Source organism: Filicampus tigris, chromosome 11 (genome assembly GCF_054856515.1).
Source record: "Filicampus tigris isolate MCC_2025a chromosome 11, RoL_Ftig_1.0, whole genome shotgun sequence".
Classification (NCBI taxonomy): Eukaryota; Metazoa; Chordata; class Actinopteri; order Syngnathiformes; family Syngnathidae; genus Filicampus; species Filicampus tigris.
In genome coordinates this window covers 18151671-18178243 of record NC_141227.1, presented here as the reverse complement: position 1 = coordinate 18178243, position 26573 = coordinate 18151671, and the positions used below count along the sequence as shown (strand labels likewise).

Genomic DNA, 26573 nt, shown 5'->3' with positions numbered 1-26573 from the left:
AGGGATGTGCTAGGGTAGTTAGCTAAGATAGCTGCGTAGCTACAGTAAGTTAGGTTAAGCTAAGATAGGGAAGGAAGATAGTTTGGGTAGCTAATCTAGTAGGTAGGTTAGGGTATGGTAGGTTTATTTGGTTTGGTAGATAGAGTAGGCTAATTTGGGTAGCTAGTTTGATAGGTAGATACGTTAGTTAGGGCAGGTTAGATATGTGGTAGGGATGCACCGATACCATTATCGGTACCGATACTATACAAAAATGCCTATGTGTGATAAAAATAAAACATATTTTCATCACAATTGCAAGATGTGTTGGCATTATTAAGTATCCGTACTTGGTATCGGGGAGTACACAAATGAGTCTGATTAAAAAAAAAAAAAGTGGTGTCAGTGCATCTCTAGTGAGTGGTTTGGTTGAGGTTTTTTTTTTTTTTTTAATTTATCATAATGCTGACTAATAAGGCAAGGCAAGGGCAAGGCAGCTTTATTTATATAGGGCCTTTTATACACAAGGTAATTCAATGTGCTTCACATAATTAAAAATACTACATGTACAAGTCATGTACAAACAAAAGAATTTAAGACAGTTGAAGAAAAAGAGTGAAGAAATAAAAATACTTCTTTCATCAGTACAACTGTTGACATTTTGGTCCCTGGCCCTTGTTTTTACAGGTGGGTCGTTCCACCGAGAGCCCGATAGACTTTGTGGTGACGGACACGGTGGCGGGCAGCCAGAGCAACGGCGACACGCAAACTGTCCAGAGCACCATCTCCCGCTTCGCCTGCCGCATCATGTGCCAGCGAACGCCGCCTTACACCGCCCGCATCTACGCGGCCGGCTTCGACTCGTCCAAGAACATCTTCCTCGGGGTGAGGAGCCGCGACGCCGCCGTCCGGAAAGCTCAAAGCCGGCCAACGACGCTTAAATATTCGGCATGTTGTTGTTTTTCGTTTCAGGAGAAAGCTGCTAAGTGGAAGACGGCCGACGGGCAGATGGACGGCCTGACCACCAACGGCGTGCTGGTGATGCACCCTCGCCACGGCTTCAGCCAGGACTCCAGGCCCGGCGTGTGGCGGGAGATCTCCGTGTGCGGGAACGTCTTCACGCTGCGAGAGACGCGCTCGGCGCAGCAGCGGGGAAAGATGGTGAGCGGTTGCAGGCCACCTACCAAAGCTAGCTTAACCGAACCTACCAAACTATTTACCTAAAATAGCCTAACCTACATCCAGTATTCTAATTTAGACACCGACCTAATACCCAAACTGTCTAATCTACTCTACCTACTCACTAGGCAATTAATTGCATTCAGTTTAGAAATAAAACGCACATTTCAGAATTTTGTGAAGTTGTCATGGCGAACGCAGAAAAGCTGCATGTTGAAGTGTTTAGCAGAGCTGAGCACTTGACCCTTTTTTGCAGGTCCGGCCGATACCCTCCACCCTTGACCTGGGTACCCTTCCGGCCTCGACCCCCGCCCTTATTCGTGAAAATTATCATGAAAATTATTATAGATTATTAGCCTAAAAAGGAGCCTTTCACTGAGTAGGCCGAGATGAAATTTGGCCGCCTCGCGGCCACGTCACAAATGTGGGGGCCGATTAGCGGGCCCGACTAAAATCCACTTCCGGCTATAACGTCTCTAATTTAAGATCTGAGAACTGTGTGATGTTAAGTAACACTGCCCCCTGGTGTACTTTTAAGAAAACTACATGCAGGCAGTCATGTAACTTTTTTCCCCAAATTTGACTCCTCCGCAAAAAATTGAGACGTCATAACAACATAGTTCCTTGGCAACAAGATGGCTCCAAAGCCTGATATTTGGCAGAAAAAAAATTCAGATAAGCGATAAATTGGCCGATTATTTTTAGAAATATATAATGAATAAAATTAGTTATTTTTGGGTCAGTTAAAACACCAAACATTTGACTGTTTTATAATACTTTGTCATGTAGTTTGTTTCGCCTTACTTGGCCCAAGTTTTAAAAAACGTTTGTTCGAATGTCATGATCTTTCTTATGCTTCAGTGTGTTAATTTGTAAAAAAAAAAAAACCAACCAAAAAAAAAACCATCCAAAAATCAGCCAGTTTTTTTTTCAGTCATCATACAATGTAAAAATGATTTTTTTTTTTAAGCTAAGCCCTGCCACAATACCTACGTGCTGTTTATGTAAAATAAACAATTGGACTTATTTAATAACTAAATAAATAACGAAAAACTTACATTTTTAGTGAGGTTGGTACACATTTTGACAATTCACTTTTCTGGATATTTCATACATCGTTTGATATTAGAAAATAAATCCAATATTTGCGATTTCAATATTGGCATAGAAATGATATCGAATGACAAATGATGAATAATGGGGATCAGAGTAGGTATTTTTCCAGAAGGGATTTCTTAACTTCAGATTTAAAAGATTTATAATCTTTTAGCGTTTCAATTTGAGTTCATTCCACCATTTGGTTTATGTTTTTGAAATGCGGTGCGTTTACATGTTGTAATTTTTGACGACTAGAAATCGGCTGATTAAATGGGACGGGCGACTAATCGTTTGGCCCGTACTCCAGCGCAACTCGACTTGAATACAGGCGTGTTTGTGGCGTGCAGGTGGAGGCGGAGTCTCAGGAGCTGGTGGACGGCTCGCTGATCGACCTGTGCGGCGCCACGCTGCTGTGGCGCACGGCCGAGGGCCTGTCGCGCACGCCCACCCTCAAGCACCTGGAGGCCCTGCGGCAGGAGATCAACGCGGCGCGGCCCCAGTGCCCCGTGGGCTTCAACACGCTGGCCTTCCCCTCCATGCGGCGCAAGGACACGCCGGACGAGAAGCAGCCGTGGGCCTACCTGCGCTGCGGCCACGTGCACGGCTACCACGACTGGGGCAACCGGCACGAGGAGCGGGACGGGCGCCAGCGCGAGTGCCCCATGTGCCGCGCCAAGGGGCCCTACGTGCCCCTGTGGCTGGGCTGCGAGGCCGGCTTCTACGTGGACGCCGCGCCGCCCACGCACGCCTTCGGCCCCTGCGGCCACGTCTGCTCGGAGAAGACGGCCGCCTTCTGGAGTCAGATCCCGCTGCCGCACGGCACGCACACCTTCCACGCCGCGTGCCCCTTCTGCGCCCACCAGCTGAGCGGCGAGCGCGGCTTCGTCAGACTCATCTTCCAAGGACCCCTGGACTAGAGGACGCCGGGTTCGGACGGCTTATTTTTTATTTGATTTTATTTTAATTTTTTTTTTTGGTCGTCGTTGTTGTCTCGCTCTCATTTTTAAGTGACCTTTTTGAGTATTCCTTTTTCAAGACAAATATTTCTATATTTTCCACTGAGCAAAACTGCTGGAGAGACTTTGTGATTGTGACAACAACGACAGTATTTATCCCAAACCAAAAGCTACAGTGCGGCTTATCGTTCTTGTACTACAGGGTGTCCCCCAAAAACGTGCACACTCGTTAAATGGCCACTCCCACAAAGTTTAGGATAAGCCTAAAATGCACTAGAATCTTAATATCACATTCTCTAAACTTTTGAATGTCCATCAAATCGTTGTTTCAGGACACTGGTGCATTGAGAGCAAGTTTAGGTTCTCAAATTGTCTCATCTTTCCCCATTTAAATGCAAAATTATTCATTCCCAAAGAACACCAACGTTTTTTTTTTCTAACATATTTTTTTAACTCATTCACTTCACGGCCAGCCATTTGCAAAGCAGTTTCCCGTATTGATTGATATTTCAAGACACACAGAATGTTGCGTTCTGCAATCAGCAATAGAACGTTGTTAGTTTCACCCAAAACATCAGACCAAAAAGCGGTAAAAACAAGCTTTTTGTGAAAAAAACCCCCAAACAATGTCAAGCAGAACTGTGACTTTAATGGTAATATTTTATGATTTTCTGACACCTTCAACTATAAAACAAGACTGGAAAAAGGGTTTTTCATAACAAAATAATTCATTTACAGATAAACAACTATGGAACACATTGTGAGCGACGCTGACGCACCGCCTGGCTCATGTTGACAGTCGTGTGTTTTTTTTACACGGCGTTCGCCATTCACGTCATGAACTGTGGTCACCTTTTCTCACAATCGCGAAATACTTTTTCACAACCTACTGCGACACATACTCTCTTTCTACCAGACATCTAGACACTCAGTTCAAGTGTGAGGTGCCTAAACATGAAAAAAAAAATCCAAAGCGATGTAACGCTGCCATCTAAAGGGATCTGTTAGGCATTACAATTGGTTTACAAAACGGAATTTTCTTCTTCATCTTCTAGTGTTTCTGAAAGAACAAAAAATAATAATAAAAGATGTAGATTTTTTTGGGGACACCCTGTACACTGTATGTCTTGTTAGCTAATTTAAACCTTTCATTTTCTTTAATTTATGGCCCTCAAAGCATCACGTCGCTTTCCAATCTTTCATCTTTGTACTCTGACGATTGTGTGTTCTGAAGGCTTTACCGAGGTCTTTCATTTGTGTGTGTGTCATATTTAAACGTTTTGTCCTGTGTTTGCTTCTCCAAGCCGTTGACAAAGCAATACCTTTTCTGAACCTCCTGAAGCATTATGGGTCGTCTGAGTGGCGCCTCCCCCTGAACCCTTTAAAGCAGCGCAGCCATGTAGCATCACACACATGAGCAGGACTTCAAATGTTTTTTGTCACCACTGTTATGAATGCCAGTGTTGTTAATTGGTTGGAAAACCATTACCGTATATCCGTGAATGTACACGTTCTATCCAGAAGTTATTTTGATGCCCTCACAAGTTGAAAGTGTTCCAATTAAAATCCATTATTTTCATCACGTTCGTACTTAACCCTGGGTTAGGGTTTCAAATGAGGTTGAAACTTCAGGCCTTCAATTGGGCGTGAAGACAACATTGGTTTCAAATGAGCATTTAGTTTCAAGTTGAGATTTAAAGCCATTGTTTGAATCCTGACTGTTGGAACTGTACGTTGAAAACCCCAATAAGGTGCTTTAAACCCTAATTTAAAAGTCCCAATCATGGCTTCAAATCCTAATTTGAAACTAATTTATGTTAGAAACAGCTATTTGAAAGCCCAACCCAAGATTAAATTTGTCATTTGAAGCCATAACATTGGCTTCAAAGCCTAATTTGAAACCTAAATCCAGGCGTCAAATCCAAATTGTAAACCCAAAGCCACGTCTGAAACCCAAACTCTGACTTGAAACCCTAACCCAGGTTCAAAACCTTGTAACAAAAGTTGAAACGGTCTTTTCAAGAGAACGTTCACCCTTATTGTAGCTAATTATATTTCACGGTGACGGAATTATGTGACATGTGGCGACCTGTATTTCCTCATTTGACACTGGTACCTCCACTTCCGGGTTTTTGCAACGATCTTAAGTATTTTATACGGTGTTGCTATCTAATAAACATAAACACGTTAAAAAAAACAACAACAAATGTTTATTATAAAAATAAGAAAGATGGAGCTACGTGCTTTTATTGGACAGCGACAACGTGAAAAAGGAGCTTGAGGCAATTTCCGTGTCATGTTTTCTTAAGCGAGCGGCCGCCAACTCAATGACGTCGGCAATAACGGCCAGACTGTTTGACTCAGGTTTGATAGACTTTCTCCGACGATTCAAGCAACTGGCGTCTTTGCGTGTTCACTGACGTCACACTTCGACCCCGAAGTGTCCCGAACTCACCTCAGGGAGCCGAAGATAGAAAACCTGTGGCACGTACACACGTACAGTACTCACTCCACTCTGTTTTTCATCACTGCCCCGCCCCTTTGCCCAAATATGGAAGAAGGGCTTCTCCCGGTCCTGTCAATCATCCTGACACGCACGTGCTCTTCGTCCCCCTGTAAATGTGTTTTTGTGAAGGTGAAAGAAAGCAAAAGAATGTTTTTCTAATAACTTTAAACAATAAAGTGGAAAAAAAATCCCTCATGTGTGTGGTTTTTGGGACATGGAAAAAAATAAAATTTAAATTTAAAGCCCTAAACCGGTCTTGAAAGACCAACACAGGCTTGACACCCTAACCTGGGCTGAAAGCCCTCCTTTGAAACCCTAACCCAGTCTGAAACCTTACTTATAAACCGTTATTCAGGCTTGAAATCGTAATTTGAAACGTTAACCCTGCTTGAAACCTTAATTTGAAACCCAGACTTCAGTTTAAAAACCCTAATTCTTATTTAAAATCCTGCCCCATTGTAATACAGTATATGATATAATAAGGAACTCTTCACATCCACACAACCATAGTTCAGTGTATGATATTGCACTTTAATAAGACCTCAGTCACACTTCAACACTTATTGCTACTTTCTGTCTCGCTCTTAGTGTGTGCGTGTGTGTGTGTGTGTGTGTGTGTGTTTGGCATCTCTTGATGATTGACAGCACAAAGAAAACACTAAGAACAAAATAATAATGCACAATATTGTGATATCATGACACTTATGAACAGTATGTAAGGCCTTCAACTTCATTTCAATGAGATTACTTAAATCCTTGTTATTGAATATACAGTACACTACTATAGAACCATTGTACACTATGTTATATTCACATGAGAGTTGTACTTTTTTTTATGGCCAGCAGGAGGGGCTGCTTGTTAAAAAAAAAAAACAACAACAACAAAAAATAAAACAGGTCACATAGTTGGGATGAAGCCAGGCAGGCGGGTCACATGACCGTTGTGGGCGTGATCCACGTGGCAGTGCGTGTGGTCTCAATGGTCGAGGATGCGCAGGTTTCCCGACACAATCTTGTTCTCCAGCATGGAGCCCGCCGGGATGTCGATGCGATCCCCGTGGTTGGCGATGATGATCACTGTGCCCTGTACACCGCACAGCAACAGCAATCACTAGCTTGAAACATGATTTATTTAAAAAAAAAAAAAAATCTTACACTTGAAACCCTACTTTGAAATTTTAACCAACTCGTCATACCCTACTTTGAAACCCTGACTGACTCTTGTGACCTTACTTTGAAACTCTAATCAACCTTGAACCCGGAATTTTCCTTGAAACTCCACTTTAAAATCTTAACCTAGGAAAGAACTCCTACTTTGAAACCCTAACCTAGGATCAAAACCCTACTTTGAGACCCTAATCCTCTTTTGAAACACTAAACCTACTTTGAAACCATAACCTACGCTTGAAGCCCAACGTTAAAAACCTAACCAAGGTTTGAAACCCTACTTTGAAATCCCAACCTAGGATCGAAACCCTACTTTGAAACCCTAAAGATACTTTGAAACCCAAACCTGGCTTGAAACCCTGACTATACTTCGAAACCCTAACCTAGGATTGAAACCCTAATTTGAAACCCCAACCCAAGTCCGAAACCTTACTTTGAAACCCTAACCAATGCTTGAAGCCCAACGTTGAAACCCTAACCTAGGATTGAAACCCTACTTTGAAACCCTAACCTAGGCCCGAAGCCCTACTTTGAAACCCTAACACTACGTTGAAACCCTAACCTAGGCTTGAAACCCTACTCTGAATTGAAACCCTACTTTGAAACCCTTATTTGAAACCCTGACCCTACTTTGAAACCCTACATGTCTTTTGTTTTCCGATTGTTGTCAGCCATCAAATCTGTACTTGTGATGCTGTGTGAAAGCTCACAGCCGTAACAAGTTAGTTTGTTTTCTCTTTCCTCTCAAGCAAGCTTGCCCAAGTGACGCTCGTGCGATGATTTACCTTGAGCGAGACGTTCTTGCCGAAGGTGACGTCTCCGGACACGGTCAGGTGGTCCAGCTCCAGCATGTCCGGGATGCTCTCGAAGCGGGTCAGGTACTCCTGAACCTGAACGTAGGAAAGACATTAATTACCCTTTGAGTACTAAACTTGTCTTACCGCTCAGACCTTTAACTAACTAACTAAACCCTTTACACCCGCGGTACCTTGGTGAAAGAGCTCCCCAGCTTGACGTGCGGCGTGGTGGGGAACTCCCGGCGGGGGCTCATGGTGAGCGAGCCGGCGTCCAGGCTGTACAGGTTGGACATGACCAGCAGGAGGTCCGAGGTGGTCTTGACGGGCAAAAAGCGGCTGCGGGGCACGTTGATGCCCATGGCGTTGTCGAAGCACTTGATGGCCGCGCCCACGGCCGTCTCCAGCTGGATCACGTTTTGACCCCCGTCCAGCGTCTGCACAAGTGACCGTTGTTGGAGGTTCACATCGGAAGCTGACAATGACAACTCGCGTTGGCCCCTCAGTGGGATACAGGCATAAGCTCACTTTGAAAGATGCCCGTGAAAAACTATCGCCCATTAGCCATTTTATTATGTTTTTGATTTTTTTTTTTTTGTGGTCAATAAATCATTTGGGGAACAATTTAGTGGAATTGGATCATCATTGGCACACATGATGATCTCTAATGGCACAGTGGTTGGGAATATTTAGGGTTTAAACTATCAATAGGCAGTTATGAATTTTTTTGGGGGGGTTGTGTCCATTTCTCGATGATTTCTTACTATACTATATGCGTCTGTGCTTGTTCCCCAACTGTCATGAATAATGAAGCTTCACTGTACATGGACTCTACAATGAGTGCGTTGTTATGTCTAACCTACGGAGCTTAAGGTGACATGGAAGTATAAAAAAAAAAAAAAAAAAAAAAAACTTTGCGTTCCCTCGCAAAAATTTCAAGATAACGCAAAATTTTGCGAGGGAACGCATTTTGTTTTACATGCCTGTTTATGTACTTCCGGGTCAGTTTGGCAGCTAGCCTAGCCTAGCCTAGCCTCTAATGCGCGGCTGTTTGAGAGACGACAGTACGTCGTCGGAGACGGCAAAAATAATGGAGGAGGACTTGGAACGCTCCTTGCGGTCAAGAGATGTCCTCTTTTGTTCAGCACTCGCTTCAGATTCGCTTATTTGGAAACCGTGATTAATATCAAAACTGATTTGATGTCCTTGTATTTAAAGGTAAGTTCAAAGCGATTCAATTAAACTCGCTCACAGATGAAAACGCTCACTTTGTTGCTTTTGTTTACCCGGAAAATGACCTGTAACTACATAAACACGCAGTTAAAAAAAAAAAAAAAAAAAAAAAAAACTTGCAGAAAAAATCTTCGCGTTATCTCGCAATCTTTGAACGCAAAGGTTTTTTTTTTTTTTTTAACTTCCATGTCACCTTAGGGGCTCCGTACTAACCTTGGTGTTGACGATGATCTCCATGTCCATGGCCTTCTGCTCTTGCAGTCTCTTGATGGCGGCCAGAGAGATCCAAAGATTGTTGGTGTTGAAGATCTTAAACTTGGACACCGACTTGAACTCGTCCACGTGGGCTTTGGGCACCTGAGCGATCTCCAGTAGACGCAGTTTGCCCTCGTACTCGATCAGCGTGCCGCCCTGCGAGTCACACCGGATATTAGAAATTTGATTTCATTTTTTTTTTTTTTTTTTACTCCCCCCCGCACAAATGGCTTCCAACAATTTCCATGAGCGGGTAGCGCCACCTGAAGGCTATTCGACGCGACTCCGGCCCCACCCACCTTTACGTCGGCGCGCGTCTTGTCCGTCACCTCCATGACGAACTCGCACCGCTTGCCGTTGTGTCGTCCCACCAGGTGGTTGAGGATGTGCAGGTCCACGGTGGCGCCCAGGTTGTCGATGTTGGACACGAAGATGTACTCCTTGCCCTCGGCAATCAGCTGCTCCAGCAGGCCCGAGTTGTAGAAGCTGGCGTAGATGTCGCCGTGGCCCGGCGGGTACCAGCCCTCCGCGTTCTGCCCCGTCGTGCTCAAGCTGGTGGACACGGGCAGCAGCGACTCTTTGTTGATGCGAGGATACCTGAAGAGAAGGCAGCAGAAACATCTCTTGACAACTTCAAAAGCGGATTTAAGACAGCCTTGTGATCAAAGAGAGATCAACGGACCCGCGTCCTACCCGCTGAACATCAAATAAAACATCGGGAGAGATTTTAAAAGGGAGGATTTATTCCGGCCCGGTGCGCTGAGGTAGTCGGACGCTTGGGACTTTGATCACTTCCAGACTCATGACTTCATTTCAACTATTTTGGGCTAGTTTACGTCTTAAAGGGGAAGTCGACGCACACGTTTCTTTTTTTCAAGAATATGTTCTATGCAAGCCCACGAGTTGAAACAAGGCATTCTGATAAATATCGCGTTTGTGGAATAAGTGTTAATCCACTTGTTTTTAGCCATCTCTGGGGCCGGCCATTTTCTCTTCTGTCGATTGAAAATGATATCACAACTGCTCACAATGACCAATCACGGCTCGGATTCAGAAAATAGGTCAGCCGTGATTGGTCGTTGTGAGCAGTTGCGATGTCATTTTCAGTCGACAGAAGTGACAAAATGGTCGCCCCAGAGATGGCTAAAAACGAGTGCATTTTGCTGATTAGCTTATATATATAAAAATATTATCGTTAATGAAATCAAATAAAAATGAGACCGCTTAAAAACGAGTGAACAGTGTTGGCCTTCCTGATTGACAGCTGCATAGATCGAAACACGGTTCCTGCTCACGTGTCTTCATTCATATTTGAAGGCACAGGGTAAAACAATTTTCTATTTGACTGACGGTGACATTAAATATTAATGGGACTCGCCTTACTTTGTAGCGCATGTTTCCTCCATTTTTTTTCTTCTTATATTTCATCAGCAGCACACATTTGGATTCGTGACATTATGAGAGCATTTACCTGCTCTGGTTGAAGGTGTGTATCTTCACGCGGTGATGCGTGTACTTCTGCAAGATCTTCTTTGTGTCCTCGTCCGTGTTGAACGAGTTCATGAGCACCAGAGGCACGTTCGTGTTGTACGTCTTATTCAGGTGCTGCGTGGCAAACACACAAAAAAATACAACTTCAATTTATCATGGGGACAAGCAGGGACAATATTTTATTGATGAAAACCTACTAAAACCCGGGGGAAAAAAAGTGCTAGAATTGGCTTTTCTTACACCTAAAAATAAAGATACATTAACATTAATGTATAGATATTTTTCATATCCAATCTATATTCACACAGTTCAGATATTGGGGATCAGGAATGTATAATAATTCATCATAATTATACACAAAATCGGTAACTGTGAATTGGAATGTGTGTGACGTGTTAAAACAATACAAAATATTAAACAAAAAGTACTACATGAAAAATACACAAATCTTTGACAATAATACAAAATCATTCGCAAAATACTGGCAAATGAACCAAGATATACGAAACTAAAATGTTCACTGTCATTTTTTAAATTGAAGTCTTAAAAGTAAGACCAGAAAAAAATAATAAACAAATACTGGTAAACTAAAGATATTGAATAAAAAGACGAAGACGTAAAAAATTATAAAAATATTACACGAAAAACAAACCAGTTCCAACAAGAATATAAGACAATAATACAAAAAGAATAAATTCTAGATGGAAAATATCATATAAACAAACAGTTAAAATCATGAGAAAAAGTATCAGAAAATAGCCAAAAGACAGATATTTTGAAAAGCAACAACGTAAATCGTCAAATCCAGTTTGAGCGTAAAGAAATACTAAAATGTTAGAAAAAGACATAAATACAAGAAAATGTATCATTATCACAGTATTCTTTAAACAACGTCAACCCTAGTGTAGAGTTCAGTGTCCAAACTGGGACAGAAAAAAAAGGGAGTGACATGAGTTCTTTTTTTTTTCTCTTTTAAAGCAGGACAAAAAGTTTGCAATACATTAACCAGACTGACAATTTGTCTTTGGTCATAAAAGAAACACGGCACACCTTCTGGGAGGAGGCTTGTTCTCACTTCAGGATGTTCAATATGCACACTCATACTGTACATGAATCATAATAAACTGCAAACAATTAAAACGTGTTACGCATGTAGTATTGACGCTTGGCAGCTCTTGCGGGGAAGAAGACGAAGAAGGCGAGGCAAGTTTTTACCTAATCACTTTGAGACTTTAGTCTAGTGATTCTCAAACGTTTCAAAGCAAGTACCACCTAAAAAAATACATTGCACTCAAAGTACCACCATTGTGACCAACAATAAAATACAGCGGAGTCAAGGTTCAGCAAAAAAAGAGGCCGAACACAGAGCTGTAACATTATACACAGTTTAGATATGAAGACTGAATTTAAATATAGGAAAATAAAAACAGTACTTTAACAAAGATTCAATTATAGTCCAAGAAAATAAACAGGAATTGTAAATTTGATACACCACAGAAAAGAGTATCAACAACCCTGCCAAATTTGAATGATTAAAAAAAAAAAAAAAAAATCAACAAGGATATAAAATGAGGCTTCAAAATTGTGAAAAATGTAGCCTTTTCCCCCGCTCCCATACATTGTGAGCGTGTTCGTTGAATGTGTGAATATACGCCCCGCTAAAAAAATGGCTGATACTTTGTCTAGTATACTAATGTCTTAAACCTACAAGTCCCTACACGTTTGAGCCGTGAACATTCATCCGCTTAATGCCTACGGTTGTTGGAATATACCCCAACAGGTCATCAAAGGGCTTTACCTGCCGCAAGAAAAGACGCTAGCTCGTGAGCTAACAGGCTACAAGGGCTCCCCTTGGCCAGCGGATGGCTCATCAATGACGTCAGCTCCTCGCCTAGGAATTTAATTGATGAGACCGAGCTACTCGGTAAATTGTGGCATCCAAGGAAGATGCATTTTCGAGGTCCAAGCATAGCTAGCTAGCATTAAAGCTAGCGAACTGCTTTAATGGTAGGATTAGATTTAAGGTCTAGTAACTGAGTAACTCGGAATTGCGCCAGATAACCACTGACGTGAGAAATGGCACTCAAGTTCTTAAATAGTGGTGAAAAACAGTTTAACACTTTATTACATTATTGAGTACTACATAGTTCTCTGTCATTGCCCATTTTCAGCAATTATCTTCAAACATGTACAAGTGATACCTTGAGATACAAGTGAGAAACTCAAAATTTTCAAGGTACAAGCCATTGCTTGGCCGATTTTTTTTGTCTTGGGTTACAAGATAACATTTGAAATACGAATGCACTTTCAGACCCCCCATCGTTAGATGGTGGCAACAAACTTCACAACAACCATCAATTCACATTGGTTTCCTCGCAACTGCTTTGCCAACCGCCAATAAAAAAAACAAGAACGGACTACATTGCGAATTTTCATGGGGGGCTGCAATGAATTAATAGCATTTTTATTCATTCAAACACAAATTGTACCTAAAATAAAATTGGAAAAACAAACCGTTTTTAAAGCTTAATTGCAAATGTATTGAACAATAAAGTTAAATACAATGGAACTCTTAATTCAGAAAAAAGAGGAAAAAAGCACTTGAAAAGTAAAAACATGCACTGTGCTGCATGAAAAATAAATAAATAAATAAACAGGCTTCATCCACACACAGTCGAGTGAAAGTGCATGTGGCAGTCCAAAAAAGGATGATGATGTGTGTGCATGTGTGTGTGAATGTTCTCTATTTTCTCAGCAAACAGGTTGTTTGGGGACTGGCGGTAATGCGATCGGAGCTGAGCTGAGCAGAACTGGGGCGCAGTGATTGGGACACAAGAGAGCAGTGTACCGGTGAATGGCGGCGGGGGGGAGGGCGGTGTCCCGCAGGGCCCTTACGAAACACGACCTCACTCACTCACATATAGACATACGCTGACCAAATATGAACGGAATTACACAGGAGTGTACACAACAGCTAAACAAACATGGTTAGATTCTTTTCACCTGGTGCGAACCGCTGCATACAAGCGATTGATTGAATTACCGGACAGAACACGGCGTCTAATGTTTGCTGTACAACCGACAGATCTTTTTTCTACCCCTCTGGCCCCTGGTTGTGTCCCTCACTTACTCCCCCCACTCACTGTGTTGACACGCACAATAGTATAACGAACCCTAGAACTTGAAATTGGCCTCATTATATGTGAAAAGGAGTGGGATCAAATTATGGACCCAAGTATTGCACTGGATGGGATGTACTTTTTTGTACTTTTTGTACAAAAATTTGAGGTCAAAATCTAGACAGATCTGAGAAACTAAGACTGGATTTACATTGCAATCAGATTTTTTTTTTTAATTGTAGTACTTCCACTGACCACCGTGTGCAATTATTTTCCTTACTTAATAATGGACACACTTCTAATGTAACTTATTCACACCATATTTAATGTTTTATATAATATCAAGTAGAAGATTTACACCGGATTTAATGTTGTATACACCTCTAACAATATATTTACATGATAATCAATGTTCTATACAGCCGTAAAGTAGTATAATTCCATCAAATTTAATTTTCGATACACCTTTAAATCATTCAGTGCCAAACATTTTTTACTCTTTTACCCTAACGTTTAAAAAAAATCTAAATACGTTTCTGGGATTGAATGGCTGGGCTGTGAAAAGACAAATAAATTCGCCAATGGCAGTGAATGAGTTAATGTAGTATATTTTGACCAATTTAAATTAACCCACCACTGATTAAACAGAAAATTCAATGGCCAACATTCTATTAAGCAGTGTGTATAAAAATAACGCGTAAAAAAAAAAGAACAATGTTGTTTAATGTCCGAAAACTGTGATCGATCGCCACCAAAATTCATGCCCGCTTCATCCTCCGAAAATATTTGAACAAACACCCCAATATTTAGGATTTTATGGATGCCGCTAAGCCGTTTCCTCTTGATATGTGATCGTAGAGAAACAAAATAAACACCACTTGACATCCATCAAATTGTTTTTGTTTCCTTTTTAATGTCACTAATTCCACCTAATTACGCCGCACTTGCATTGGCAGAAATTCAATTCCTATCCGAGTTTTGTCCACATTTGCATGAGGCCTCATTTTCATGTGACATTATCAGATTCCATGTTTTTTTTTTTGTTTTGTTCTTTTTCTTTTTCAGCTGCCATGACTCATTGCAGCACTGTAGGGCAAAAAATGGCAACTGTGTAACTTGAACCGCGCAGACGTGTGGAGGACACGTCATCATAACAAACGAGCCAAGCGTAGACAGAGCTGACACTACCATGACATCACATCCTGCCAAGCCCAACTGAAGTCATGCTGACGGTCTTGGCACGTTTCTTTGTCTACTCCGCCTTTCAGTGAATGTGATTCAAGCCAAAATCAAAGTGAGACAGAGTTCCCCAAGTTTGCCGTTACCTCTATCTGCTGCACCGTCAGGTCCAGGAAGGTGTTCTCGTTGCGGACGCTGATCAGGCTCTTGGGGCCCTTGCAGCCCATGCTGGTGCCGAGACCCCCGTTCAGCTTCACCACCACCAGCTTGTTCAGGCTGTCGGCAACGCCATCCGGAAGGCCTCGCGCCACGATCTTGTCATACGGTTGGATCTGAACACACAACAAATGGCATCACATGAAAAATGTGCCTAATGGGTCTTTAGAGGATGATTGCTTTTTTTTATCTTTAGGGTCTGAGCACGAGATACGAAATCCCCTTTAAATTGCTTTGTTTCTTGAGGCCAACAGAATCATTTTAGGTCTTTCACAAATCTCAACGCCCCACTAGTTTTTTTTTGTTTGTTTTTTAAATTCAGCCCCTGGACCCACTGTCCTGAAGCAACATGACATTTAAAACATTTTAGTTTAAAATGTGGCCTGAGCTTGTCTTGTGTATCGTTGACTCATCATAAATGATAAATCACATGTCAAAGCGTGTGATGAATGTATTGTTTGAACAGGAATGATACTTAAATTGACATTGTGAGCGTGTGTGCGTGTGTGTGTGCGTGTGTGTGTGTGTGTGTACAAACCTCCTGCTAGCAAACCACAACCGCAACTCCCTTCCTCACTCAAAGAAGATGAGGTTACAAACACAACACTCTGCCTAGATAATATAAACAAAGCACATCAGCCTCAAATGTTATCATAGCCGACGTGCCCATAAATACTTTAACTCTCGGCGACAGGATGCACTAATACGCGCCGGTGAAGTATTTTACGAGGCAAACCACCACGGAGCGTAATTATCACCAGTGCGGTTCAGACGGGATTCCCGCGCTTCCCTCCCCAAATGATCGCTTAGCGGCCAACGGCCATTTAGCATCAACAAATCAACAAGAATGCTTGTGCTGCTGATGTAACAGGAGGGGAGTGTGTTTACACAAAAGATTATTTATCAGCTGGACGGAAGAAGGAACTGTACTAAACTAGGTGTCGTTGACCTTGCTGTGCTATTTACAACCCAAGATGATACAGTGGTGCCGTGAGATACAAATTCAACATGTGACCAAAACACCCGTACAGTATCTCAAAGGATCTTTTGCCATTGAAACGAATGGAAATGCCATTAATCCGTTCCAGCCACCCCCGATAACAAATACATGACAAACATACCACAAAAATAATATTTTTATATTTAAAAAACATGCGGTCATGATATAATTGAATACAATTTAAAAACAAATTTCGGCACAAATTTTGCTTTTGCTGCCTTTTCTGGGTGTACGTGTGTACCCCGCTTTTGTCCAACCTTAACGACGTGATTAATATAATACTTTTGTCAAAAGATGTCCATGGAATTGAGTACATGTGAGAAAGCCGTAGCTTTCCTTTCCTGCTCCCTCATCAGTGTGTCTCATTAGCTAGCGTCACTGTCATTTTTGGTTCCCTCTAATCTCCATCTCCAACTTCCTCTTGTTATCTCTGCGCACCTCATCTCTTACGTGTCACATATGGGGAAAAGAAAAGAAGGCGCGCTGAGAGCTGGTGAGAGGCGAGGCAGGGGGAGGTGTGAGAATGGCGATGGCGTTTCTGGATGCTTACAGTGAGAGGAGGCAAAGACAGAGCGGGCTTTGTGCGTTTGCGGCAAGCCACTGAGGACGTTTTGTAAAAGAGCAGCGAGACAGAAGGTCTGCACACACCATAAACCATTTACCGTTCCGCTGGTGAACCCCAATTTGGTCGTTGGGCTGTGAATCATTAACGCGGTCGCCGTTTGCGGCAAATTTGACTGCGGGCGATTCATTCATGAATGATAAATGCTGTTATTCATTGAATGTCAGCCCCATTTTTTTGTGGTTGGCCATAATTTGAATCCAGAGCTGGGCATTTTACAAAAAATTCGCCTTCCGCCTACAGCCGGGGTACCCTTCCGTCGTCCGCCATTTTGTCCGGTCGGACCAAATACGGTGATCGCCTATAGGAAGGTCCGACTATCATTTTAAACGGGCTTCTGTGAGCATTTCCGACTACTAACTTCGACAGGCTAAGAAAAAAAAAGAAAAAAATAAAGCTGCATGGCTCCCACCGAGTGAGGAGGAGGCGGAAGTTTACGACACTTGTCAGACAATTCAGGTGTTAAGTAATTAGTTGTCAAGCTATTTTAAACCTTTAATTAGTTATTAAAACACACAAACGGTATGCTTTACAAATAGCATTGACTTTTGATCCAAAATGGAATTTACCATATTTGTGCATCCAGACAAATATCCTCCATATCATGATGCTTATCACGCTTATCAAGTTCAATGGTCATGATTGCATGTGGGGGGGGGGGGGGGGGGGGCAGTCACTTTCGAAACACGTTTGTGTTGAGCAACAAGGACTGTGATCCTCCAAAGTTCAAACCCGACATCAAATGTTTAATGGCTGCTTGCTTTGTGCTTTATCAGTGTGTGTTTTGTGACCCTTTTAAGCACACAAGGGATGAAAGGCCAACTCACGGAGTCCTCGGGCGGTCGCTGTATCTTGATCCACTCCACCGATGGACCCTTAACCTGCAGGAATCTGTGGAAGAGAGTCCTGAAGCCCTCAAAGTCTTTCTTGCATGCCTGAAACACACAAAATTTGTATTTAGAAAGCTTTATACTGAAGGTCTGGGAGGATATGAGTTTAGCCTGGGTTGTAAGCGGAAGTTATGTTGGGTTTTTTTCCGACATGTGCATAGGCATGCATACATACTGCAAGTACAGTTAAGTGCCTTTTTTCCTACGTGGAATAATCTGCAAGACACATTACTGTTATTTGGTGTTAGCATTGCTGATTATCATTTCCTTGATTCCATTGGATAAAAAATACATATTCTGGCCCAAAAAAAAAGGGACAAATTCAGCAGTCGTTGGACACCTATAGGGGCTAAACAAACTCTTTGCTGGAGGTAATAAATTCCTTTTAGGCCCTTGGAAGCACACACAAGATAGCAATTGGCCGTACTTTTCCCACAGATAAGAGATTGACGATAAAATGGCACAGCACAGACTTTGTTTATAAGCACATGACGCTGATAAAGTCTGCGTGTGAGCCAAACAAGGAGACGGACCAAATTATTAAATGAAACTGAATTCATTTATGTTTGTTCATTATCTGCATTGTCAATTGCAAATAATTTCTTCTTTTTTCTAATAAAAGGATGGAAATTGAAACTTGTTTATTAGTCGGATTCATCGATTAATCGACAAAAATAATCGACGTATCAATCGATGGCTAAAATAGTCAAATGCAGCCCTATTTCACAGTTAACTCATTCACTGCCATTGACGAGTTGACTTGTCTTTTACACCGGCCCGGAAGAGACTAAATAATAAATAACTCTTGCAGACTTCGCACGCGTCGGTCGTCCCTTGTGCGGCCCCGCCCTCAACACACGTGCTTTCAGTATGTGTTAGTAAGCAGGCGGTACCCTCATTGGCACCGCAGCACAGTATGTGTCACTAATGTGTTTTCCCAGCGAGCCCCTCCACCCTCCAAATCGCAAGCAGATGCTCGGCGAAGTGGACATGTTACCTCTTTCTCTGCGCCCGCCGTGGTGTCCAGCAGCTTCTCCATCTCGCTGTGTATGGAGCTCTCCAGCTGCTGCCGCATCATTTCCTGGAAATGAGACATCCCTCCGTTGAGCACTCCTTTCCTCAGACCTGCACATAGACAGAGTTAAGTTCAGAGTTAAGAGTTAGAGAGAAGGTTAGCTGATCTTATTCGACGGGCGATTGAATGAGCCAAACACGTCCGAGTGAAAAAAATAACGGAGGTAAAAAAGTCAAGGAGGTTGAACCCGCCCTAAAAAATATCATATTCTGACACTGAAATGTAGTGTAAATGCCGACTACATACTCAGTGTTCTCACAGTGTCAGTTGAACTACACTCGAGTCAGATTTTTCTCATATTTTTTGAGTTACCAATCATGATAGACCAGAAGGGATTTAATGACTACAAACAATCTCTGGAATCCAACATGCTTATTAACGAGGTGAACTAAAATCATCTGTGAAACTATAACTCAAAAGTCAAAACATCAGGAGTTTGAACCAACATTTTACGAAAAAAATATGCCTCAAAACACAAAAATCTAAAAAAAAAACAAAAAAAACCAGTGTTATTAACTCGGGAGGGTGGTAATGGCCTTATAATACACTCACATCATCATTTTTTCGGGGGGGGGGGGGGGGGGGGGGTTTAATCTGATGGCTGTTAAGTACAGAAGTGTGTGGAGTTTGTATGTTCTCCCGTGCCTGCATAGATTTTTCCCGGAACTCCGGTTGCCTCCCACATTCCGAAAACATGCATGGTAGGTTAATTGGACAGTCTAAATTGCGCCTAGGTGTGATTGTGAGTGCGGATTGATTGTTTGTCTCTGTGTGCCCTGCGATTGGCTGGCAACCGATTCAGGGTGATACTATACTGGTCAATGCTTTTTTTTTTCTTTTTTTTTTTTAAGCAGAGGTGTCTGGTTTATCCAGGTTGTCCCAGCCCAGTATTGTAATATGTACAGCAAGTAAAGATGCTGCAGGCTATTTAATGTTTTTAGCTGCATAATCACTTCAAACAAGGTTGAGAGAAAATTGTTGAAAGAATTACGTGTGTTTAACTTCCAAGTTGTTTTACTTGTTGTACGCAGAAGACAGAAGATTATACATTATTAGTTGAAGTGTGTCCTGGAGCTGTCTTTGAACGTTTCTTGTACAGAGGAGCAAATATTTCTGTTTAATTCATTCGCTGCCAGACATTTTCAGACCCTCTTTTTACCTCTTTTAAAATATATATACATATATATATATATATATATATATATATATGAATAAATTCCTAGGATTGAATGTCTGGACTGTGAAGACAAGTACAGGTAAATTCGTCAATGGCAGTGAATGAGTTAATACTTATAACAGAATGTAAGTGCAAAATAAAGCCGACACGAATTCCATGCTGCTAAAGGGTGTAGTCTCTGTTGATGCTCTTGTACATACTCGTTTTCCAGCTATAGGTAATCCTTCAAATTAATCCTTTGTAATGTAGCAACCTAGTTTTTAATGAGAGGGTCCCCGCTAACATGTGTTGTTTAAATATAATTTACGAAATTAATTGTTGTGATAAATCAAGCATTATGAGTTGAGCATGTGACAGCATGTCACTTTTATTTCCCCCCCTGCCCTTTTTTTTTTCAAAAGCCCTACTGCAGATGCAGGATTGGACTGGATCATGCGACCGCTTAGTCAATGTGGCTAAACATTATTAAAAAAAATTTAAATTTTCAACAGCCTCCTGGACCGCGAATAATCGGCTTCGGTATTGGCCCCCCAAACCCGACAAAAAACATATCAGTAGAAAGCTACTTTAAACGCAACCCTTGATACATTTTAACAAACCATTTTAAATTTTTGACAGCTTAAAAACTGTCACTGAACATAACATAAATAAAAGGTACTGCTTCCACACAAAATTAAACTTTGTGCCTGATGTAAACAAAATCTAACAGACAGTACTCCAGGTCCACAACATGTCCACAAGTCCAAAGATTTGGAATTCAACCAACATTTTCAGAAAAGTCTTAAGAATGATGTTCACATGTCAAAAGATTTGGAATTTTCCGACATTTGCTTGAAAATATGCCTCACAGGTAAACAACTTTAAGTTCAACCAAGACATTTAAGTTCCACCAAGAAAAATATGTCTCACGATTGAAAAGTAAAGAGTTCAACAATATTTTCTGTACAAAATGTGCATCACAAGTCCAAAATGTTTGAATTTTCTGAAAAATAATATTCCTCAAAACTCATATAATTTTGGTTTTAACCAACAATTCCTGAAAAAATGTACCTCATAAATCCACAAATTGGAATTCAAACTTCGCCAAAATATCCAAGAAAAATATGCTTCAAAAGATTTGGATTTAGACAAACATTCCTTGCAAAATTGTGCCTCAAAAGTTGAAACATTCATAGCTCTACCAAGATTTCCGGAAAAAAATTAACCTCATAAGTCCAGAAATTTGAGTTGAAACCAAATTTCCTGTGAAAACATACCTCACCAGTCAGACGAAACTTAGGACTTCAAACCACCATCATGTCTGATGTGAGTGACAACAACACAAAAAACAGTTACATCTGGAAACAAGATGTTACTTCTGGCAAAAACACCCTCATCTTCTAATCAAGTCGTGGAAGAACATCATACACACTTTTGGGAAAGACTGACTCACGAGGCTCATTAATGAATGATTTCAAGCACACTCGGAAGAAAAATCATCAGAACACTGAACAATATTAACATCTTAACATGGAGAGACATAATAGGAAGTTAAGTTACGCAACTTAAGCCTGTTAAAGCCAGCAAGTTTCCACCTTCAGATGTAGTCATGTCACGAGAGAGTATTGTGAAATCCCGTTGGCAACTGTCGCCATCCAAAAGTATTTGTACTTCATACCAGAATCCGGCATTGACGTCATCTAATTCAGAAATCGGGACGGTATTCCGCAATGCTGGGAGAGGACCGTGAAGTTTCTGCCATCCTGTTGCCTCGAAAGCAATTGTCAAATGAGTATTTTATACGTCCGACTAAGACGCTCTTGATGTTCACGTCATCTAATTATATGATCGCAGAATACCGTGTCTCTTTCTTGGCAATATTCTGCTCCCAATCTCCTCTGGCAGCACAGAAACTCTACACATGACTTTGTGGCCCATTTCCAGGGTACAGCGGCTGCCTGCAAGACCTTACTTACATCACCGAGCACAATGGCAAGTCTCGGGTCAACATGACTCCGGAGTAGCGGAAAGCGTAAGATGCGATAACATTACACTTTGTTGGGTTCAATGTGAAAGGGACAGGAAATGAAATCCCGGCCCTTTGCGGCGAAAACACAAGGACCAATTTGTCCCCCGGTAGAGAAAGAAAAGAGGAGTTAGTAGTTGTTCGCATAGCTTACTGTTATTAATGTATTATTTCAAGCGCTTTTTCACCCGCAAAAGCACATTCCGACAAAAAGTGCAAACAGGAAACAAAACATTTGCAGGGTAAAAGTGACAAGTAGGATGTTATGACATACGGTTCTGGCGCAGTAAAGGGAAGTGAGACACTTTGCAGTTGGTCTTCACTGAAGGAACAATAGACTTCATTTTAGTGTTGATTATAAAAAGTTCAATATTATAAAAATATTGAAATCATGATTAATAAAAACGATAAGTCATTGATTTCATAACTTAGTATTTATTCAACTACCAAAACTCAGCTACCCAAAACTACCATCGTATCACATCACATTCCAACCGTGAATGTACATTTGCCTTATCTCTTCGTCATATTTATTTGAGATTATGTCGTTCTTCTGTTTTCGTTTTCACAAACGGCAACGGCTATGATGCAGCAACTTTACAGGATCTCTATGTGAAAGAGTGGCTCTGGATTTTTTGGGGAATCACGCCTATTGCTTTCTTTGCTGAGTTCTGTGTAAAAGCCAATGGTGAATAAAAGCTTAAACTTCTTAGTCGTCTTCTATGTGTGAAAGAGGCTGCTGACTACGGCCCCACCAATATGAATTTTTTGAGGCCAAGGCTGATTCTGATATTTGGTAGAATAAAATTCCAATATCCCATTAATCGGCTATTTGATGAAAAAAAAATTTTATATATATATATATATATATATATATATATATATATAATGAATGAAATCAATTATTTTTCACCCATAATGCTTACCACAATAAAGATATGTATTACAGGCAGAACATCTGGCTGTTTAATAATACTCTATCCTTCTGTATTTGTTTAACCTTAAAAAGAAAAAAACAAAAAAAGGCAAAAATCAGCCGATTTTTTTTTTTTATTTCTTTGGGGAAATGTGTGAGTGTTTTTGTCTTACGTTGTAATGTGTTAGTGTGTTGTTGTTGTTTTTTTTCAAGCACACATGCCATGGGCAAAAAAAAGCAAACAAAAGGTGTTTTTTTCGAATTTTTGCAGATTTCAAAAGAGCTGATATTGACCAATTTAATTGGCCGGAACAATTAATCATTTGGGGCTACTGCTCTCTTTTGAGGATTGGGCGATTTTTTTTCTTTGCGGGGTTCTGAGTAAAAGTGGCACTAATGACATTTTCACATTGGCACATCTTTGAGGACCAATTTGTTTCTTCGCCACATGCGCATAGAGGCATAATCTTCTGCTAAGGCTGTGATGTGGCCACTGTTCTGGACCACTATGAGGCTTACCCACTGGTATTACTTTTGGAAATTGTGTCAATTTGTTTCTTCTTGTGTTTTAAATTGACCAAGAAAAAAGTGATAAAGATCATCCACATCAGATCAAGCAACAGAGAAAGACTCAACTGTTTGCTAACCATAGCAAACCTTTTTGTTCTGCAATGTGCCAAATAATTACCCTTCTGGGCAGTTAAAGAAAATGTTAGATGTTTGTGTTTTAGAGTCTTTATTCATTAACACTGTTCAACAAATCTTTACTATTTTCTTTAATCAGAGATGCAAGTAAACATTTCTAGATTTTTTTCTTTTTTTTTGAGCTGATCCGGACTCTGCATTTGATTTTTCTCTAGCTCATCAGGTTTTCATAATAATAATATAACATGTAATATAGTCATACATTTAGTAATATTTATGAATTAAGGGTTATCTTCAGCAAGGTATGGATTTTTTAATTAAATGTTATCGCTATAAATTACAACACAGTGTAAAATCTGCATTGCGCAAGTTTTTATGGGTCAAAGTTAAAATTGAATTAAAATCATTAAAAAACCTGACATGCAGAAAAAAGCAAAGGCATTTTTTTAAATCCGTGTCAAAAATATGTTTAGGGACACATAAAGCCATCTGTGATTAACATTAGTTGTTGACCAGTGTAATTGTTTAAACAAAACTACTCAGATTGCTTAGTCTAAATGCAAATTTGCTACAATCGAGCATCATCTAACAGGGAAACAGAAAATTGTTTTGTTGAATCCACAAAATAAGTCTACTTTACATATTTAAAGTACAGTACACGACTTCTTCTATACATCTTACCTTCCACATAAAGGGCCATGTTCAAATCAGTCAGGAAATAAGATGCTAAAACGAATAAAAGCTTGTAATAATTGCCAGTTAATTCCAAAGTGTCATCCCACGGCGCAGTAATGTTTCCTGGGCTGAGTGCTGACTGTCCATTCATGCAGTGAACGTCCAATCACAAGATGAGCTCCAGAGCATAGGACATCCCGTCCAAGTCAGAAAAAAGGAGCAAAAACATGGACACATTCGCACTTATCTCCCTGGCCAGTCGCCAATTGAAATTTAGTCCCACAAACGTCGTTTTTTTTATCCCGCGCCTCCTCCTTTTCCCCCAACATAAACCACGTCACAAGTCCTGGTTGTGACTCCTGACCTCCACCCAGGTTTTTTCCTCCTTCCACACCCCTCCTCCTCTTCAACGCCAACTCCCCTGCTTGGGATTTTACGATCACATTACAGCGGCGATTTCTCCTCGCTTTTGTTTTGTAACACACGCACCCAAGTCAATTATTAACCTACCGGAAAGAACGCTGCCGTCAGCCCGTTAGCACGGAACTTTAAAAACGCATAGGTGCGAGCGGACGCAGCACGGAGACGATGCGCACACAGCGGACTGAAAAACCGAGGCGCTATGAACGCACCGCGGAGAAGAGGAACCACTGTAGGGAAAATGAGCCCCCGGAGGAAAGCAATCCCGATGGGCTAATATAGCTAGCCAGCTATGTGCTTTAAAAGATGCGAAAACGTGAACGAAACTGGGCATGTTAGTCTTACCGTTTGGCCGCAGGATGCCGGCGGTCGATGGGGTCGGCGCGGTCCAGCGGTTCGAAAGGGACTACAGCAAGCAACTCCCCGCAGAGGACACACACACCCCACACCACTACACACACATACGCACACACGCAAATATTTATTTAATCTCCGTGGCGTTTACAGCTCAACACACCAGTTTGTCTGGCTGTTCAAAAATAAGAGAAAATGCGCGTGGAACTTGTGGGGGGCGGTGGGGATGGGAGAAATAACTGAGGAGTTTTTCCCCCTCCCGTCTAAAGTGACATTCCAAACAGGAACGAATTTGGAGGCTGTCAGCGCGAGACAAAGCCAATCAGAGAGCGGTGTTTCCGTGACGTCACTGCCAAGCGCCAATGGGTTTGTGCGATGCAAGGACAAGCCATTTCGAGAACGAATTGGACACTGGTGGTAAGCGTGAAGTAAACCCAATCGGACTACAACATTTCCGTGCTGTATTTGCCAAGAGGCAATGAGTTTGTGCGACACAATTACATCTATGTTTTATTTACATTTACGGCTTTTTAAAAAACCGGACACGTTTCTTCACGATTTGTTTTGGGATGAGAACCATTTAATTTGGCGGCAATATAAATCTGCTATTTAATGATTCGTATGTAATTAAAAATCATGATAGTTTAGCTTTATATAGAGTCCCTCCCAGGGTCCCAAGGATGCTTAAATAGAGACTGTGTCCAAATTTACAGGCTGGGTATCCGAAGGCCGTATTTTTTTGCCGTCAGGCCGCCTGACGTCACTTCCGGCACTACTTGACTGCTCGTGGTGACCAAATTCGCATTAGTCCTAGAACACTAACGTCGGGTGATTTTCAAAACCCATGTTTATCATGATTTTCAGAAGGCAGAAGAGACCTTTTCCCCCTGACTACTACAGCCATCACACGCACAAGACATGACCGAGGGCAAATGACGTTGTTACCGGGGTTTGACGACCAGTATGTCATCGTGGGTAATACGAAGAGCTCGTTTAACAAAACCCCCTAAAACTATCGCCTGCCAATAATTTATTAATGTAATGCATTATCACTTCCAAATATGATCATTATCAGCACTTAATCAGCTCTGTAACACTTTTATTGTAGCTGACACTGAGTCAATTTGATGACGTCAATTATTAATACTACACTTACAATACTAATGTTATACTTGGTGGTAAAGTAGGCAAATCCCGACCCTCCCTGGTGTCATGTTTAAATGGCACGTTGATATTACTGCACCACCCTTGTTAGGACACAGCTCACCCCAGTCACCCATCACACTGCTTAAGACAACCTTCAATCTTATTTGACATTACTCTTTCATTTGCAAAGTTCCTTTTGATTCTCTGTCCATTTGCTTTCATCTCAAAGACGTCACACACACACACTTATGACAAATCAAATAGAGCAACTTTGAACAACTATTTACATGCATGTTGGGAAGTGCGTGGCTTCACCATCGCTAATACATTATGCAGTAGTCTACCATGAAGCTGTCAGAATTTCTTGTTGCCTGGTCAAGTTTGTGTAGCATTTCTCTTTCATGTGTATTCATGCTTTTCACAGGGGCATCCTTAAACAGCATGACTCACTTGTCCTCATACTTGGAAGGCACATT

General features: G+C 41.4%; 2 protein-coding genes across 3 annotated transcripts in view; one reads left to right on the top strand and one right to left on the bottom strand.

The window, feature by feature from the left end:
* Window positions 1-5911, top strand: part of peli1b (pellino E3 ubiquitin protein ligase 1b) — a 29980-nt gene extending 24069 nt beyond the window's left edge. The window contains exons 6-8 of the mRNA XM_086045630.1: window positions 667-864; window positions 952-1140; window positions 2604-5911. Coding sequence (XP_085901756.1) covers window positions 667-864; window positions 952-1140; window positions 2604-3173 — 957 coding nt within the window. The 3' untranslated portion in view covers window positions 3174-5911. The remainder of the gene's footprint in view (window positions 1-666; window positions 865-951; window positions 1141-2603) is intronic.
* Window positions 5912-6228: 317 nt separating this feature from the next.
* Window positions 6229-25226, bottom strand: ugp2b (UDP-glucose pyrophosphorylase 2b). Of its 2 annotated transcripts, none has more exons than XM_086045629.1 (10): window positions 24943-25226; window positions 18682-18809; window positions 17622-17729; window positions 15103-15288; window positions 10639-10772; window positions 9467-9764; window positions 9126-9323; window positions 7874-8116; window positions 7671-7775; window positions 6229-6802 (listed from the first exon to the last, which is right to left on the bottom strand). In XM_086045629.1, the coding sequence occupies exons 2-10, from the start codon at window positions 18778-18780 to the stop codon at window positions 6695-6697; spliced, it is 1479 nt and encodes a 492-aa protein (XP_085901755.1). In that variant the 5' UTR covers window positions 18781-18809; window positions 24943-25226; the 3' UTR covers window positions 6229-6694. The 2 variants fall into 2 exon arrangements, with proteins under 2 accessions (XP_085901755.1, XP_085901753.1); XM_086045627.1 differs by lacking the exon at window positions 24943-25226 and adding an exon at window positions 24184-24496.
* Between the last annotated feature and the right edge of the window lie 1347 nt (window positions 25227-26573).